Consider the following 17,866-nt stretch of genomic DNA (forward strand, 5'->3'; position numbering starts at 1 on the left):
CGAGAAGACAGAAAATGGAAATCTATCCCCATTCTGACATTTTCATTATAATTTCTGACAGGCAAAAGTTTGACTATGACGTGGCTATAAGGATAACTCAAAATTCCGCGTAACGTTTCTCGAGATGTTAACACTTTCTCGATTTCGCCAAATACACGAGCGCAATTCCCAGTCGTGGATATTAATCAAGTACTTATTTCGGATCCGCTCGCAATTCTCCGGAAGCACTCACCTGATATGCAGGATCCTGCGACACGAGACACGTCCCTTGGGCTATGCGGACCAAATAATCAGGATCCTTCCATCCGAGCTGAGGCGCTAATGAGATTCCTAAGGATACCACCCACACGGCGATGATCAGGATGCCGATTCTTCTCGGATTCCTTGCCTTGAAATAGAAATACGGCGTTGTGATGATGTACTCAGTCATTTTATCGCTTCAAAACTATATATAAACTAACTAAATAATGATTTACTTTCTTCCGCGCGTTTTGTTGGTTTAATTGATTTTTATGTAAGTATGCCGTTTAAATATTTGCGATATAATTTTAATATAATACATTTTTAAATAACATAGTTGAGATGAATATATGTTATAAATATAATATCATTATAAGTTTTCGTCGTTATTACAATACATTTTGTGGAACTCTAAAATTAGAATAAAGCACTTAACCGTGGCCCGATAAATTTTATACTTTCCGCAAGACTCCGTACATTACTAAGAACACTGTCTTGTATCAGTAAATTAAACTTTTAATTAGATTTGCTCGTAAACCTAGTTTTTTCGAGAGAGAAAGAGAATATATTATTCCGCGCTCGTTTGAGAAAATTGCGGCGCCTGCTTTATCTACGTATCTCCTGTGTTGAGGATACATGACTCAAGCCAATTCCTCGCACGCTCCATTATTTGTAAGATAATTGACTTGCCAGCTAAGGGACCGATATATGCCTCTTTCCATCAGTTGGGAAATGCAAGTTAGCCGGTTAAATTCAACCGGGGGCTGGCCGATCGCTACGCAGCTTATCGAGCTTTAAGCTAATTCCGAAGTAACTCCTGAGCCATCATCCACATAGGGGAGGAGAGTGGCCATACACCGAGGGTATTACATAACATATACTCGTCTCATACCGGTCAGACCATATTTATGGACGGGAAGTCCTGGTCGTTTCGCTTTACGGCCTTACCCTTTTTCATACTTCATGAATAGTGTTTCCCTGTAATTCTCGTTACATCTCAGCGTGCGCGCTCCGCTGAGAGCGGAATTTGCCTTCGCCCAATTTTCGACGAAAATTTATGAGCGATTTCATGACCTTATTCGACGGTAAATGTATATAGATGTATATAGGTACACTGAAATGTCTGTCTCGCGGACTTGAATACGCGGGGAAGAATCGGACTTTTATTACACTTTCGATAGATAGGATGGATAAAAACGAACGACGCTCGTTCGGGTTTTAAACTGAAAGCGCCGCGCGTGTTAAAAATGCAGGGAGAGGTTCGCAAAAAGGAGAAAAAGATTAAATATCTGCGAGTGGATATAAAATGCGTGTAAATCTGCAGAAAGGAGGAATTAACGAGCGACGGAGAAATTTTCCAGATACAGTGTGTGCAAAGCCTGCGACTACGGGCTTTCGCACGCCAGATCCTATTCAGATTCCATATGCACGTATACGTCACTTCCGTATTGATAAAATTGTATTTTCCATGCATGTATCGCGGTGATCTTCCGGGTATTCAAAGAGATCCGCGAGACGATATGTGGGTCCCGTACGCGCATCGCGATCTCGATCGTGTCAACTCCCACGCGGCTCTTCTCTATCTCGCGGCGGCGGCGACGGCACGGCGCGCGGCGCGCGGCGTGGCGTGGCGAGTGGCAGTGTCAGCGACAGCGGATAACGAAGACCGTATCGTTCGTGTCGCATCCGGACAATTTCCGACTTCCTCTCGATAACCGCAACGGCGTTAATTAACCTGTATATAATTGATATCCGTGACTGCCCAATATCTGTCGACCGCGATAGCCACCAGATGCAATATCGAGGCAGTGCAGCACAGAACGTCGCTGCTGGTCCACATGTCGCAGAGCTCCGGACCGAGTGACCACCCCGAGTTTATCTGCAATAAACAGAATTATCTATCAGAGAACGTGAGCTTAGCGTGTCGTGCGAGCATAGGCGAGAAATCGATGCGACCGCGCGAGAAATTCGCAAGTCTTGCACCGGAGTGTCTCGGAATAAGTTAGGCGCTCTGATAAATGGAGCCATTGCTCCTTTTTGAATATTATTATTTGGATTAATATAACTGTTAATAAAAGCATATTTTTTAAAAACTGAAGACATAATGCTATTATATAGTCAAAAGGAATAAAAATCTGCCTGTAATGATAATTAGGAATCTACGCCTAAATTTAATTTTACTTTTCCGTCGATGTATATACCACATACTTATTTAATTCTTTGCTATAATTCTTCTCAAGATATCACTTGGCAATCTCTACCACAAATAAGCAAAAATCAATTTTTATACGACAAATCAAATATCGGATAAACAGAATTTATTTTTATCCACCTTATGTATGTGCTACGTTCGATTGATTAATATGTTAAGGATTGCACATAGTTTCGGGCGACAGTTTCTTCACGCAGTAGGGAGCACGAGAAAATACGGATTGAGGGTCGAAAGGGAAAACATCCGAGCTGAGCCATGGTCGACGGAGGGATAACGGCGGAGAGCACAAGAAGGGAGACAGTAAGAGTGATGTTGTGAGAAGAAAGCTGACGAGAGAGAGGGGGGAGAGGAAAAAGTAAGGAGAGAGAGAGAGAGGGGAGAGAACTGATGCATGCCTGCTTAAAAGTCCATTCATGGTATTGGAATCTATCTTCGAAAGCCAATCGTCCCTTGTCCTCCTTTCAGCGCGCGGCGGCCTCCTCCGCCCATAGACATCCGTTCCTTTATACTTTGAGATTAGAACATTCCGGAAGTTGATGAGTCGCATCCATCTTCCGGAAATATAAACACCTTTCAAAAGTAGCATACGGAAGTCGATGGAGAAGCAGTTTCAACGTCGACGATCGCACGAGATTCTCGCGACAAGGGGTGGCGCGGTACAATCTATCATACGTGAAATTATTAATTGTATGCAAGAGACATTTCTATGTCACACACATATTCTCGTGAAACTTTTCATACAAGTTTAACTGTACCACATATTTTTAACCTTAGTAACCTTTCAGATTAAATATTTTTGTACTTTTAAAAACGAAGGTATATATAAATTATGAAACACATATATAAAACGCGGAAAATAATGTTTAATTTTAAGTCATTCTACGCGTTGTGGACCATTTTCTTTTTAGATTACGGTCTGTCCCAAAAGTTTTCGAACTCTTTTCTATGTTATATATAACTAAAGCTGTCTGTTGAAATGATATAGAATTTTGTTTTATAAAAATTTATTTTTAAGTCTGAAGAGTTGCATTTCTCTATGTTACATTATTTATTTGCTGTGACGTTAAAAGTGAGAGTTTTTGATAATCGTCGAGAAAATCATAATAGAGCGAAGATCTCAAACAAGTGGATCTCAAAAGATCTCAAAAGATGTCCTAGTGCTTGACCATCCATCGTAAGATTTCCAAAATTTTCTTTCAAAAAAAGCTTATCAGTGATATTTTCAGAAATTGTTGAAATAATTATTGTAAAGACTATGTTACCTTAAATGGAATTTATTTTCAATAATTAATAAATAAAATTTTACAAAAATTACATATAAGAAATTGAATTTTTAAATGAAGTTCAGAAATTTTTTGGGACCGACCGTGTAATTGATCGTAATGCAGGGAAATTACTTTTGCGTTAGATTTTGGGCGCGATTGTTGCGATTATTCACAACAATCGCGCCCAAAACGTTTACGCAAATCGCCCTTCTTAACAATTCTTCTCATATCAAGCATCTTCTGGAGTCTCCAAAGGGTTTATAATCAAGCGTCGCGTGTACACGCGCAGTTAATGAAGTCGTTCGCGTGCACGTTTCTGGCGTCCGCCGATAAACGCCGGGCGAAAGAGGCGGTTGTAAAGCGGACATCCATCAAATGTTTGGATTAAACGGCAGACATATAAATTTCTATGTGTCCGTGTTAAGAGGATGGATGCGCGCGTCCCGTCGTCGATCTACATGTACGACGGTAAAAATCGCTAATGCAGCGTCGGCCGTCGGCTGAATGGCGATCGAAATAGAATTGCGCCACATTAACGATAACGCGCGGACGAGATATCGATACGCCAACGCGACGATGGAGAGGCGGACTTAAAGGAAACGAGATGGGAAGTTATTTTACGCTGCAGACGTCTGTGAAAAGCGAGAAGGACGCGGGTGCGTGTCGTAAAATGTAGCGAGAGTGTGGAAATATAATATGAGGGAAAAGTAGAATGAAGAAAAAAAAAGTATAGAGGAGGAAGAAAAGTGCTGAGAGATGGGATACATGCAGGAAAGCGCGCGCACGGGAGACTATAGGGTATATGGTAAGACGTGAGAGAAGCTGCGTTAGGAAAACGAGGGATCTAAATAAGGATGTATATATATACACATATATATATATATATATATATATATATATATACACAAGGTTCGCCGTTAAAGAGAGACGGGCCGCTAATGCGCGTAATCAAGCTAAATGGATATATCCTAGAAACGAAAGTGCAGGCGCAAGAGAAAATACTTTCAAGCGTACATCGCGATTGTAGTCGAATTCGTATCACCGGCGCGCGAATTTTCTCCGTATAATCTTGACGCTTATCAATCCCGCTGTATTTCAAACGCACGGGACGTGCTTAAAAACGGGATTGTATTTGGAGATACGGCGAGATGGCCCGCGTCGCGCTCGGATGTGTGTTATCTCTCGCGATAAATCTCCGCGCTGAAATCTTTGTTAATTAAATAGCGCGCGAAGCGCCACCGCGATAATTAACGCTTATGTTATTCCTATTATGTTGTAAAGCGCAAGGGGCTTCTATATGCTTACTCTTACCGGGCGTTTATTAATTAAGTACAAGTGCACGTGGCGTAGCGAATGTAGCGAAATTCCTCGAGAGCAGAATCGAAAGCTAATCATTCGTATGTACACACGCTGTATCGCTTGTTATCCCTGTATGCTCGCGCGTTAATTGTTGAATATGTATATGCGGTAACGTTCCTCCGCCGTCGTTTGCGTTTGCGCCGGAGAAACAGCCCCGGTAAGAGATACCTCTCGTATAAGCATAGAAAACTACTTTGGCTTTTCAAAGCATCACGGTCGTGACATTAAAGTCCTTTTTTGAGATTATGGCATTTATAAAATGCCACGATCGAGATAAAATTCTAATAAAATGCGCGCGTTAAAATTCCACGTGCGACTCCCCCTTCGAAATCTCGATGCATAATATTAAACATTTAATTACGCGACGTGCCATATGTGACAAAGTGAAACGTCACTGCAAATTATCTCTCGTCGTAATTACTACGCGTTGCCGATTGCGAATTCTACCGCAATTTTCACGAATCAAAGTCGCGCGTGTTAACAATTTATTGTCAAATTCTTCGCTGTAATTCGTATATATATGTGTATATATATATATATATATTTTCTGCGCAATTCTCTTCGTTACTGAAATTCTCCGCGAAAATTTGCAAAACTCGAACACAATGAATTGCTGCAGCTGCAGATGCATCGCGCTATCTCGGGATATTTTCGCCGCCGTCACGGTGAGCGCAATTAACAAACTCTTCCAAACTTTGTTAAAAGAATTCAGCGTTTAAGTGCCGAATCCTCGAGGAATGCGCGCGCCCGGCTCTCGCCTCGAGCGGGGGTTTCTTTTTTCTTCCTAAGTACAATGTCGGCGTGTTGTATAAAATTGCGCAAGAAACGAGTGTGAATACGCGCGGTTTCTTATGGACATTATGAGCCCGTGAATGGCTGCAACGGACCGTAGGTTAATGTTTAACAATGAAAGTGTAATGCGCGGAAAGAGAACGGTACTTCTATGTGTGAAGGGAATGGCCGGCAGCTTGACAGTTCCACTGAAAAACTTGCAAAAATTTTTATTTCGCGTATGTGAGCCGAATGCATGAAATGCGGTAAAATTAATGTACACGTGTCCTTCATTACACGTGCTAAAAACGTACCTTACTGACGATATTCCAAATTAATTATTTAATCTAACGTTAAAGGTAACATTGTCGAATTACTCATTCATTAAATTGCTCACTCACTAAAAAAGAAACACAATTCAAGTTAATATTTTATTACCCAGTTTTACTGTACTTTATAAACGTGAATGTTCACCATATTTCTGAAATGGATTTCTGGAACAGAGAATCCCTACGTTAGAATCCCTATGATGGTTATTGCATTGATATCGCTGGCACGGTGAATCGTTTCCCTTTCGCTAATTTCGCGAATGTCGCGTTCTGTCATATTCAGGCGCGAAAAACCTCGCTGTTGTGCACGGCGTTTCTTGCCAGGCGTTCGTCGTATAGCACGCCAACAGCTAGATTGCATGACAATAACTTGCAGTCTTAATTTAATGTGATAACTTACGTACCTCGTAAACAGCTCCGAGAGGCATAACGAGACAGGCGACCATAAGATCCGCGACAGCCAAACTGACGATTAAGTAATTTGCTACGGATTGCAAGTTTCGCTCTAACAAGATAGCCGCTATCACGAACAGGTTCCCTGTAACAAAAACACGTACCATCGTGAGTAATAAGAGTAATATCGCATAGAAATACTATTTTAGCAATAATTACTATTCCGTTTGTATTAGACGCATATAAGTCGAATTATTATGTAAATATCTTTTAGGAAAATGTATAATACTTTAATGCAATATTTTTTAGGAAAATAGAGAAAATAAGAAATTGCGCTATAGTTCGACAATTATTTTTAATCGAGTTTTTCAAATTCTAGAAACATTTATGATACAATTTATTTTATTTAAGTTATAAACAATAATGATTTAATGTTCTTCTAATTATTTTTACACAATAATATAATAATATATTTCGCAATAATAGTAAGTAACAAGAGTAATATTGTATAGAGGTACTATTTTAGCAATAATTACTATTCTGTTTGTATTAGACACATATAAATCTAATTATTATGTAAATAATATCTTTTAGGAAAATGTATAATACTTTGATGCAATATTTTTTAGGAAAATCGAGAAAATAAGAAATTACGCCATAGTTCGACAATTATTTTTCGAGTTTTTCCAAATTCTACAAACATTTATGGTGCAATTTATTTTATTTAAGTTATAAACAAACAATGATTCAATGTTCTTCTAATTATTTTTACACAATAATATAATAATATAATTCGTTATATAATAATATATTTCGTAATAATAGTATAATTCGTTCAATAACGTTTCATTCGTGTATCAATACATCAAGACGTTGCGCCGCCAGAAAACAACTCTGCCGCGCGCGAGGCGCGCGAGGCGCGTGAAGTTAGCGACGTCACGTGATTGACTTTCGAATCGCTAGTCACTTCTCGCGAGTAAAGCGACGCCGGCCGCGCCGGTGTGTATTAGCGGAGTCGCGACAGCTCCGCATTTTCGCGTCTCTTTATCCGTCCCGGGCGAGTTTCGCGTACAAACGGGGATCGGGAGTGCCGAGCTTTGGTAACGGGCGATCGTCTTGTCGTATTAGTCGGCCCGCGCGGCTGCGATTGACCGCGTCTTTCGATCGATCACGTTATGCGCGATCGACCCGGCGTCACTCCGCGCGTCTTCGTTCGTCTCCTTTAACTTTGTCCGCTCGTTCGAGCTCATCCCGCGAGTATTTTCAACATTCGGGACGCCGGGGAGCATCGCCGTGAGCGGGGAACGTCGAGTGGAGCATCGGGGGATCGCCGTCGCGACGCATCAGATCCGCCGGCCGGCGATCTGCACCGTTTCGCGATATTCGCAGGACGGCCGCGTCCGCCATGTTGGCGTGCTCCCCGTATCCTCGCGATCGCGTCGCGCGCGACAAGTCGGGAGTGCCGAATGAATCTGTACTTGTAGGCGCGAACGCGCCAAGCCGCTCGTACGATCGATTGTCGCTCGATCGGATATCGATCGCTCTGTGTCGCGTCGTGTTGTGTAGATACGGGATTTCTGACGCGCGCATGTCGCATTATTTCCCGCGTTTCGCCTTGTTATTCGCTAATGCGCAGAGTGTGAATATGTGTCGCCGGTGCGTTGGGGAAATGGACGGCGGGGGAAATGGGCGTAGTGGATCAACCCGAGGGAGAGGCGAGAGAGCTGTCGCTCATTCATGGTGTTTGGGTAAGTGATTGTTTCTTGATTGCTGCTACATTACTTATTGCTCAATTACTTATTAGTTAATTCCCTGTATTTAATTTTTATCGTTGCGCACACGGAAAGAACAATTTTGCTGGATCCAGATCAGAACATAATTTTAATATTTTAAATAATTTTAAAATATAAATAAAATAAAATTTTAAATAATTTTAAAAATATTTTTGTTCAATAGTCAAAATTATTTTGTTGGAAAGTCAAAACGATTGCTAGAATATCAAAATGTTTTGTAGCAACGCCTATCATTTTTAACTTTCTCACAAATTATTTTGATTATTGAACAAAAATTATTTTCAGATCTGTACTTAGCAAAATTTTTAGACCTTTCAACAAAATCGTTCTTTCCGTGCATGCGGTATTTCTTTTGGGAAGAGAATTTATGGCACCAGATATTAATTATACATAAATAATATTTTCTTGTTGACTTCTTTGCGGCTGACACAATTGAAAAAATAAAATTCCTTAAAGTTTTTGAAAATAATAAAAACAGAGTTGGAAAGATAAGCGCGATATTTAAGGCAATTTTGAAGATCGCGCCTTCAAAATCAGCCGCGCACAAAAAGCGGAGAAAGAGAGAGAGGAGGGGGGGGGGGAGAGAAGGAGTTTGCTCTGCTGTTACTTTTACGAAATGACGAACGACGTAGATCGCGAAGTCGTTAAAGCAAATTGAAATCGCGGCCGCTTTGTCGCGCTTGCGAATCTTTAATAATGGCCCCGGTAATTGGCACTGCGAACGGGCAAATTCGGGCTAGTCGCCATCATTCCCGATGGCGGGCCTGAATAGCGGCAATCAAGTTCGGCAAACTCGGAATAGACGAAATCAGTCGTACGTTCCTAGACGTGTTATACGGGCGTGCAACGTGCCGCGCGTTGCGTCGGATCGATCGTGTGCTCGCATTTACGCGAGAATTGTCCGAGTTCGCCGAGCCCATCGCCGGCTCTCTCGGCTCCTCGGTTCCGCGTATCGGGTTCCCCGGGACACAATACTGTGTAGCCGAGACTGCTGCAGGTCGGCTACGTGTCTCGGCCGTATACATACTCGGCGAGGGTCAGTCAAAGAAAGTCAGTGGCTCGAAAGTCGAAGGCAGGTGAGAAGCATCCCGGGATCGTCGAAGCGAGAGAATTAGGAACGAGAATAAAATACAAAGTCTTTGCAAAAATCGAGTCACCTCTGTAGCGCGCGTCAAGAACAAATTTCTTATTTTCGGGCGCGCGTCGAGTTATTTTCGAGTCTTTCGAGTTTTCAAAGAACGGGCAGAGAATCAAAATTGCGTCGTAAAACGGTACGTTGCTAAAAATTTAAAACGTTAGAGTCCCCGAATTGCTGCTCAATAAGAGATGCAACTCCTAGCGAATCTTTCTGTCCCGCGAGGAATCGATTCTTAAAAGTGCCATGAAGGCGAAAACTGAACGCTTTTGCAACGGGAATGAGATTAACTTTCGGATAAAAAAAAAATGTGTGTAGATTACCAGCGAAATCTTTCTCGACGCGACGCCGACGACGACGGCTTGATCAAACTTTGGTGTAATTATGTACGCGAAACTCGACAGTAATCAGAATTTTCAGATCCGTGCGGTTTTCTCTGTAGCAGAGGAATTCATGTATTCGTAACGCAATGTTACATTCATGCATTACGTAAACGTGCTCGACCGCCGCCGCTTTAAGCGTATTTAAGGGAAGTGGATAGAAGCTCAAGCTACCGTGCTACTATATTCGCGAGGATATTACATCGTGCCGCGGTGCACGCCGTTTAGCGTACCACACGGTCCTTCATGTCTCTCATTTCAACCAATGTTCCATCCGATTTTTCATGTAGGGAAAGAAATCGCGCTGTTTACTATTATACGAATAACATAAAAAAATCGTATTCTTACATGGAACGAATGCATGGTTTTTGCTAAAAGTTTAGCTAAATACTGCAGTTCTGAAAATAATTTCGTTGGACTGTCAAAATAATTACATAGTAGAACGCTCAACCTAGTTGTTAGAGTGTCAAAATTGTTTTGGAGCATGCTTGAGTTTCCTCCATAATTACTTTGATTCAACAAAGTTATTTTCAGATTTGTGTCTATATATAGCTAAATTTTCAGACACTTCAGCAAAATCTTTCCGCGTACAAACGACAATGAATACTAATAAATAGTAAAACAGTAGAATGCACAAAACGAAAATGGTTATTAATTATGAAGACATTTGTCCTCGGTCGAGTTGCATCCCTGGCTGAGACGTAATAGTTTTATAACTGGCGGAAGTAGCAACTAAGTCCACAAGTCTCCGAAGGCTACGTAACGCAGTCTAGACATGTACTAATTAAATTTAATCCTCCGGGGGAAGGAACGACAATAGACTTTGCTGAAATTAGAGAGTCAACTTCTAGAAACGATCGAGGCCACTGTAATTTGTACTTTCTCTCGTCTTACCTACCCACCGCCGTAAGTCGACACAAACTGTCCGATAGGATCGCAATTCTACAAATGTCGAACGAATTTTCTTCTATTTCGCGTCCATTAGTTTCGCGTTACGTGTCTGCAAACACACAGCCCGCGACGGTGATTGTGTGTACAATTCAGACGCAGTCGGACGCGCGTACTAAATGCACCGCGATTCAGCCGCAGCTACAGCTGCACGATCGGGATGTCTCCACGGGAAATGTATAACCGTCGCGGCTGCAACAGATTAAAGAAACGCGAGCAGAACGTTTCACTTGGGCGTAATTAACTCCCGCGAAGAGAGGGAGGGACCGAGAGATGTTTTAACAGACTGGCGAGGATCTAAGCGCTTTCGTTCTCGCACCCCATTAAAGAGCATATTTGCAGCATTAAAAAAAAAAAGAGAAGTCCCGTCCGAAGCTTTATACGGATAAGCTGGGAAGGACTGCGAGTAGACACGCGCGCTGCGCGACTTGCTTGTCAAGAAATAACTTACAGTCTGCAATTTTTAATCTGCTGTGCTAAGCCCAGCTTGACGCCACGGTTCTTTAGCGAGTTTTTTTTTTTGTCAAAGACGTCTCAACGACAGAATTTTATAATGTTTCTGTACGTGTACCGTATACCAGATGAATAATATAATTTTTTATATTTATTATTAATATGCAGATTTTGATCATTTACAAATTGTTTAGTACTGCAATAAATGCTGTATGTATGCTATTTATCTTCTCTCTCTTGTCTTCTTTATATTCTGTAATTAATACTTAATTTTATGCAGGTACATAGTATTTCTTGATAATCTTAAATTTAAAAAATTTTATTGTTTCAAATTTTAATTATTAAATTTATCTAATGTTTTGTGCGTGCGCGCGCGTGAGAGAGAGAGAGAGAGAGAGAACAAATACTATAAAAAAATTGTAATTATTACTGTCGTCAACATTTATTTTGATTGTGTTTTACGAGTATTCTATGAGATTTTAAAACATCAGAGTCTTAAATATTAATATCCGCATAAATCGATTATCAAGTGGACCGAAAAACCGAGAAAATCTCCTGTTATCATAGATTGTCATTGCACCACGATGGCGACCATTTTTACCCGCAAGATCGTTTCTATGTATTGTTGTGAGCGCCATTTTGAAAATATTGCAAAACTCGACGTGCAATAACGTGGCTTAGATCGCTATAGTTTTTCGGACAACGGAAAAGATCTGAAAGAATGAAAAGGGGTATTAAGCGTCAAAAACATTAATCCTTTTTTTCGAAAGCCGAATAGCACTTCGCTGGTCAAAATGCATATTTCGCGTCGTTCAAATTGTGTGCAGAGAGATGATGCGAAAAATTCAACAGATTTATGTAAATGAGCTTGTTAAGAGAATAAAAAATTGCAAGAGCATTCCCAAAAAACTTTTGGGAATGCTGGCGAATGTGAAAGATAATTACACATGAGAATAGACGGTTTTGAGACTTTAAGATCACTTTTACATTTCGATTCCTTGTGCAGGATAGAAGAGTAGTTCGATAATAAGTTCCGCATAAAAAAATTTTGTATAAAAAATTCTCTAACGAGATTTAGATTACGTTTGACCTTTGCGGTATTATCTTCGATATTTCAACTTTATCCTTCGTACAAATTTATCTCTCGTAGCGTACGTCTACGTGTGTGTCCCTCATAATCTTCAAATACATGATGTCGATGTTAGCTATTTAAAATTGTCACGTCAAAGCGGAAATAATGTTTAATTTATTCTCGTTGTCGTACGCGGAGATAAATGAATTTCTCACACGACCACACGCGCGATCGATGTAAAGTGGACCTGTAAAACGTGCCAAAAACTGCGGTTATGGTTCGTTATCCAATAACCATGTCATATAACTTGTTTTCGTTGCCGTGCCATAGGACAGATTTAAATTGAATTATATGGCCGTTTATTGATTAACAGACCAAAACCGGAGTAGACGGCAAATGCTACAAGTTCGCTTTATCAATCGCGACTGTTGTCATACGCGCGGAAACTCATTTATTTTCAACGTATGGAGCGGCGACGCGTAAATAAATTGCATATTATACCCGCTTTTGACGTTACGCTGGCAGCCTTAAAATTAAATGTAACAATTCATCGCTTATCCTTTCCGCAACAACGATGGGATGAAATGATTAATATTTCTATATTCGTAATTCTGTTAAAGTAACTTTATATATATATTTTTTTTTCCTGCAGCCTAAGGCTATATTTTTTTACCCTCTAGTTTCATTGAAAATGCAGCCCCAGGTATCTCCCGAGACGATAACTATCGGAAATGTCTGATTACGTCTTCATGCAGGGTACGTTATGTGTTCGCATCGCATCGTTTAACCTTTATAGGATCGAAGGGCAAGGTAGTAACACATTCAGTTCGCGTCGGCGGTCTAACCTATCGGCTTGCTATTTTTTTTTTACGAACAAGCGAGGTGCCTGTCAACATCGCATACGAGGTGTGTATCAAGAAATGTTTTTCTCAAACGCGTATTTCTAATAAAAATTATTTTTTCCTAAAAAGAGTTTATAACGCTGGCAATTCAAAAGCGAATATATAATTGAATTAAACGTTTGATTTCTCTACGATACGTGATGTGTATATTTACGTTCAGTTGAATTTATGAAAGACACTTTTACTTTTTGCAAGCAAAAACTATAACATTTATATGCTCTCATATTCCATATGGTGCAAGTACTGTAAATAAATTAATAGATGAGTAAATAATGATTTAGTAATAGTGAAGCAAAAAATTTTGTTTCGAAATTACGCAATGTTTATTGAATGGATTTTGTTTTTTCCGTAGAAATTATTATTACACAATTCGTATTATAAATATCCAAAGTCATCTTTATCATCGTTTATCATCGTTATCTTTTTCAATCGATTTTCAATTTACATTATCGGAAAAGAAATCGAATATCTATTGTTCTCCAATATCATTAGATCTCTCTACAAATTGCGGTCACTTCTAATTTCGCTGATATATTTGTCCAATTATAGTCAATTACTTTCACGTGCACACTGATGGCCGAACGTGAACTTTGCGCGAAATCACGCGTTCTGGCTGTCTGCCGTCCCCGAAGAGAGATGAACGAATGCGGTCGGTGCAACGCGCTGCATTCGAGAAGTTTCGCTCGATTTGCGGTGATTACTGTGCGACGGAAGAGAGGGAGGAGGAGAGGGGATTATTTAATTCACATTTGCGCAACGATATTCACGGTTTTGTGCCTCGCCAAGCGTTCAGAAAATTTATCCTCCACCGGGGAGGGAAGGAGAAAGAGCAGGCATATCCACGGCAGCTGACGTCATGTTCAACGAACTGTTAGTTAGCCAGTGAACTATACTAATATTGGAATGCGCTTCGAGCCTTGTCAAGTCGCTGGGGGGCGCGTACGTGTGTGTGGATGTATCCAACAGCTGCCGGCGGATCCCTTTCGCATCCCCCTCGGTTACGTCGCTATCCACCCACGACGTTATAGCGGAGCGATAAACTTACCTGTTTTTCCGACAACTTTTATCTGTATCCCCTACCGCGGAGATATACAGGTCCGCAAAGAGGTCGGAGATGTTCACAGATTTATTTCGCGAGACTTAATAGCTGGCGAAACCCCGACGCAAAATCAGAGCTCGCGAACAAACGATTATTGATTATAACAATTTGCGGAATTTTTTATCTAGATTAAAGTATCGTTAGCGTTAGCAACGTTACGTGATTGAAATAACTTTGCGCGTGTGTTGGCACTTTATGCATGCCAATTATGAAATATCTTACGTAACGATTACAGACATATTAATCATCACCCGCCCGGCCGCGCCGATGTCTTTGACAAATATCTACCGAAGCCCATGAAAGTCATTTATCACGCATTATGCTCGCATTAAAATGTCTTTAGCGTTGATAATAATCAATCAGAGATTTTAGTATTAAAACGCGTTCTATTATTCTCGGTATTGTCGAGGAGAATTCGGGGGTGAATTGCCAGAGTGGCAGGAAAGGGTTGTAGTTAAATACAAGTCGCGAAACGCAGTGTCAGCTCGCCCGCCTTCGCGGAAAACCCCGTTCACGCAAAGCATGCGACTGGATATCGTGATTACCGTCACCGCCTCGGTGATATATTATACTTGGAGATGTGTCAGTTCTTCAAGCGATCTTTGTCATTGTTCTCGCGCCGACGATTATGATCAACGGGTGGTCGCCTTCGCGAAACCGTCGATGGTACTGGCGATATTCGATGGGGGAGTGAAGTTATTTGGCGCTTGATGGCATATAATTACGGCAAGAAGAACAATTAATCGTGGTGGCGTGAGATCAATTGCGTCGCGGACACTGTTGGACCGGAAGTTTGGCATGCAAAGGGAAACGACTCGCCGAATTCGGGTCGGTAATTTTCATTAATTACCGTCGAGAGCATTCGAATAAGAACGAAAGATAAATCGGATCGGTTCAATCGTCTTCGAATTAAGGCACGGATTTTTCCTCTTCTTTTTTAGATTTCAACTTGAATGAGCGTCGATTCATTATATATTATACGTTTAGCGGTGCCGATAAAATTATCTATTCATCAAAATGTCTTCGACCAAGACATTCTTTTTATTTTCTCTGATAATTAATTAAAAAATGTCTCAACTTTTAACATTAACTTTTAAGTAGCTTACCTTTGAACACATGTTATTGTCTTGTAATAGTCTTTACAATATAAGAAGTTAACATTATAATTTTTATTGTAATATTAGATTGCATCAATATAAGACTTTGCATTAAAGATAAATTCTGAAATCACTCAAAATATGAAAATTATTTTTTTGAATAATTTAATTGATATTATGATATTTATTCAACGTGGCAAACTTACGATATTTATAAGCAGAGTTTAAAAAATATTTTGATTCAAACCAGAGATTTAAATCATTGAACAAATCAGTATTGTTTTTCTCGAAGTCTCGCTTTGAATAACTCGTAAACTTAAAATTTAGATCGACGATATCTCATAGTCGACATTAAGAGGCTCACTGACATTTTGATCGGCTTAAACGACCAGTGTATAAAACACAAAGCATAAAAAGTGAATAATTACGTACGTTAAAAGGAGTGCATACCTTATTTTCTCTTTTTCACTTTTCGCTGTAGCATAATTTTAGCATAATGTTTTAGTATAACAATATTCCGAATCTCTCTCATTATCGGAGAATATATAACGGGTATAACGGAGAGAAATTGCGTGGTTTTATAATATGACTCGTGCGGGCATTCTGCGAAAAATATTGTCTCATGTTACGCAAGTGTTTTATCCGGAAGAGTGAATCGGCATATTCATTGAATTAAAAAAGCAAAGTTAAAATATCGCGTAATGTAATGTATATTCGCGATACGGTAGAACGGGAAAACCCGCGGCGTTATTTATTCAATTACAGTTTTCGTTCTCGTTTTCCATCGTGATTTACAAGCGTGTAGGTACAGCGATAATCAGCTGCGAATAGCATGCACGCGCAAGAGACTGTGTCCATAAAAATTTTTAAAGGGCTCGTTTCCGGGATATGAAAAGGGTCTTGAAGTCCCGCCTTTAAATTGACGTGTGTCATAAACTTTTTCTAAAAGCGTGAAAAACGCGAGATTGTGTATTATCTTTGAAATATGAACTATCCTTCTCAATTTTAACGTTTCGACTCGCATTTCAATATTCAATACGCAAGCAAACGAATGAATACGAATACATTTGTATACAGACGTGCGATTAATTTTATTTGTACCGCTTTTAAAGAACAAAATTATACTAAAATACTATTATAACAGACATTTACTGCTATTGAAAAATATTTTAATTCACGAATACTTATATAGAAAAGATTGATTTCTTAACAATATTACAATCACTTAATTGCGCATATTTAAAAAAAAATCAAATTAAATAATTATGGATTTAAATAAATAAATAAATCTTTTTTTCGTTAATATTAATTTTATAATTTATTAATTTTTTATAATAAAAAATTGCAAGTATTTTTACAAAACAAAATATTAGTACGATTTTCCTTTTGCAAAGTAAATGTCATGCGAGAAGAGAGAATAGTAGACTTACCTACGATAGTGGCGAGTATAACAAGACAGAGCACGATAGCTGTCAAGATGATTGGTACATCGAAGACTGGATTTTCCACAGTTGCGTTCGCGGCTTGATCGACGTGAGCCTCCATCACGGCTGAAGTGTATTTTCCGTCTTCAGTGTTCGCTATTCATCATCTGGTTAAATAATGTATCATGGTCCGTATTCGTTAAAGCGGGTCCGAAGATGTTTTCATCGTTTTCGACGGACGCGGAGTCAACACCTGGCCGATAAACGTCGGCTACTTCCCTCGTACGCTTCCATCTCTATCTCAGAATTTCTCGCAGTCCCCATTTTCCACAATTTTCTGCTCCGAGACTCCATGGACTTTGAGGTGCAGGTTTTTTTTGTGGGATGTCTGTCCTTTCGTACGTACGTCTGAAACGGCAACGCGGAAAAAGGATTTCGTTAAAATGTTGCTTTCATAGATGATCTTATATTAAAAAAAAAAGATACTTTTCGATCTGATAAATGTAATGGCAAACGCAAAAGGCAAAACTTTTATTTTTGAAAGGTCTCTTATAACATCTCTGATAAGTTATTTGAAAACTTATTCTAAACTTTCTTTATGGATTTCTTCATTTTTAAAAATAATTTTGAGATTATTAACAATATCAATATATGGAAAGGCTCAATCGTCCACGATATAGCGTAATTACAAGATTGAGTTTCGCGTTAAATATAAAAGTCTGAAGGAAATTATGACACGCACCGAGAGAATATGCGAGGTGTCGTTTATGGTAGCCCGCGAAACCAATAAAATTGGAGCAATCGATCGACAATTATCGGGATTGTAACAGGCAACTACTACAATCGACTTTGATAATGAATCCACGGGGTTGCGCGAAAAATAGATGCGTTTACAACAAACGCCAGTCGTGGAGATTGCCTTAGAAGGTCGTATGCCGTCTATTAAATTTTCCAATAGTGTCGGAACGTTTCATTAACTTGAATTCACTGGAAC

At 39.8% G+C, this 17,866-nt stretch overlaps 1 protein-coding gene across 3 annotated transcripts in view; it reads right to left on the minus strand.

Moving 5' to 3' along the window:
* Positions 1 to 17,866, minus strand: part of LOC105458241 (5-hydroxytryptamine receptor 2A-like) — a 111,611-nt gene that overhangs the window by 1,992 nt on the left and 91,753 nt on the right. For 2 of the 3 annotated variants that reach the window (XM_011703407.1, XM_011703406.1), the window contains exons 4-7: positions 16,879 to 17,280; positions 6,581 to 6,714; positions 1,976 to 2,119; positions 233 to 388 (exon numbers count right to left, since the gene is read on the minus strand). In XM_011703407.1, the coding sequence (XP_011701709.1) occupies positions 233 to 388; positions 1,976 to 2,119; positions 6,581 to 6,714; positions 16,879 to 16,993 (549 nt within the window). In that variant the 5' untranslated portion in view covers positions 16,994 to 17,280. Of the gene's footprint in view, positions 1 to 232; positions 389 to 1,975; positions 2,120 to 6,580; positions 6,737 to 16,878; positions 17,281 to 17,866 lie in introns of those variants that run through there. The other variant, XM_011703408.1, reaches the window with a different exon arrangement.

Source organism: Wasmannia auropunctata, unplaced genomic scaffold (assembly GCF_000956235.1).
Source record: "Wasmannia auropunctata unplaced genomic scaffold, wasmannia.A_1.0 LD334579.1, whole genome shotgun sequence".
NCBI lineage: Eukaryota > Metazoa > Arthropoda > Insecta > Hymenoptera > Formicidae > Wasmannia > Wasmannia auropunctata.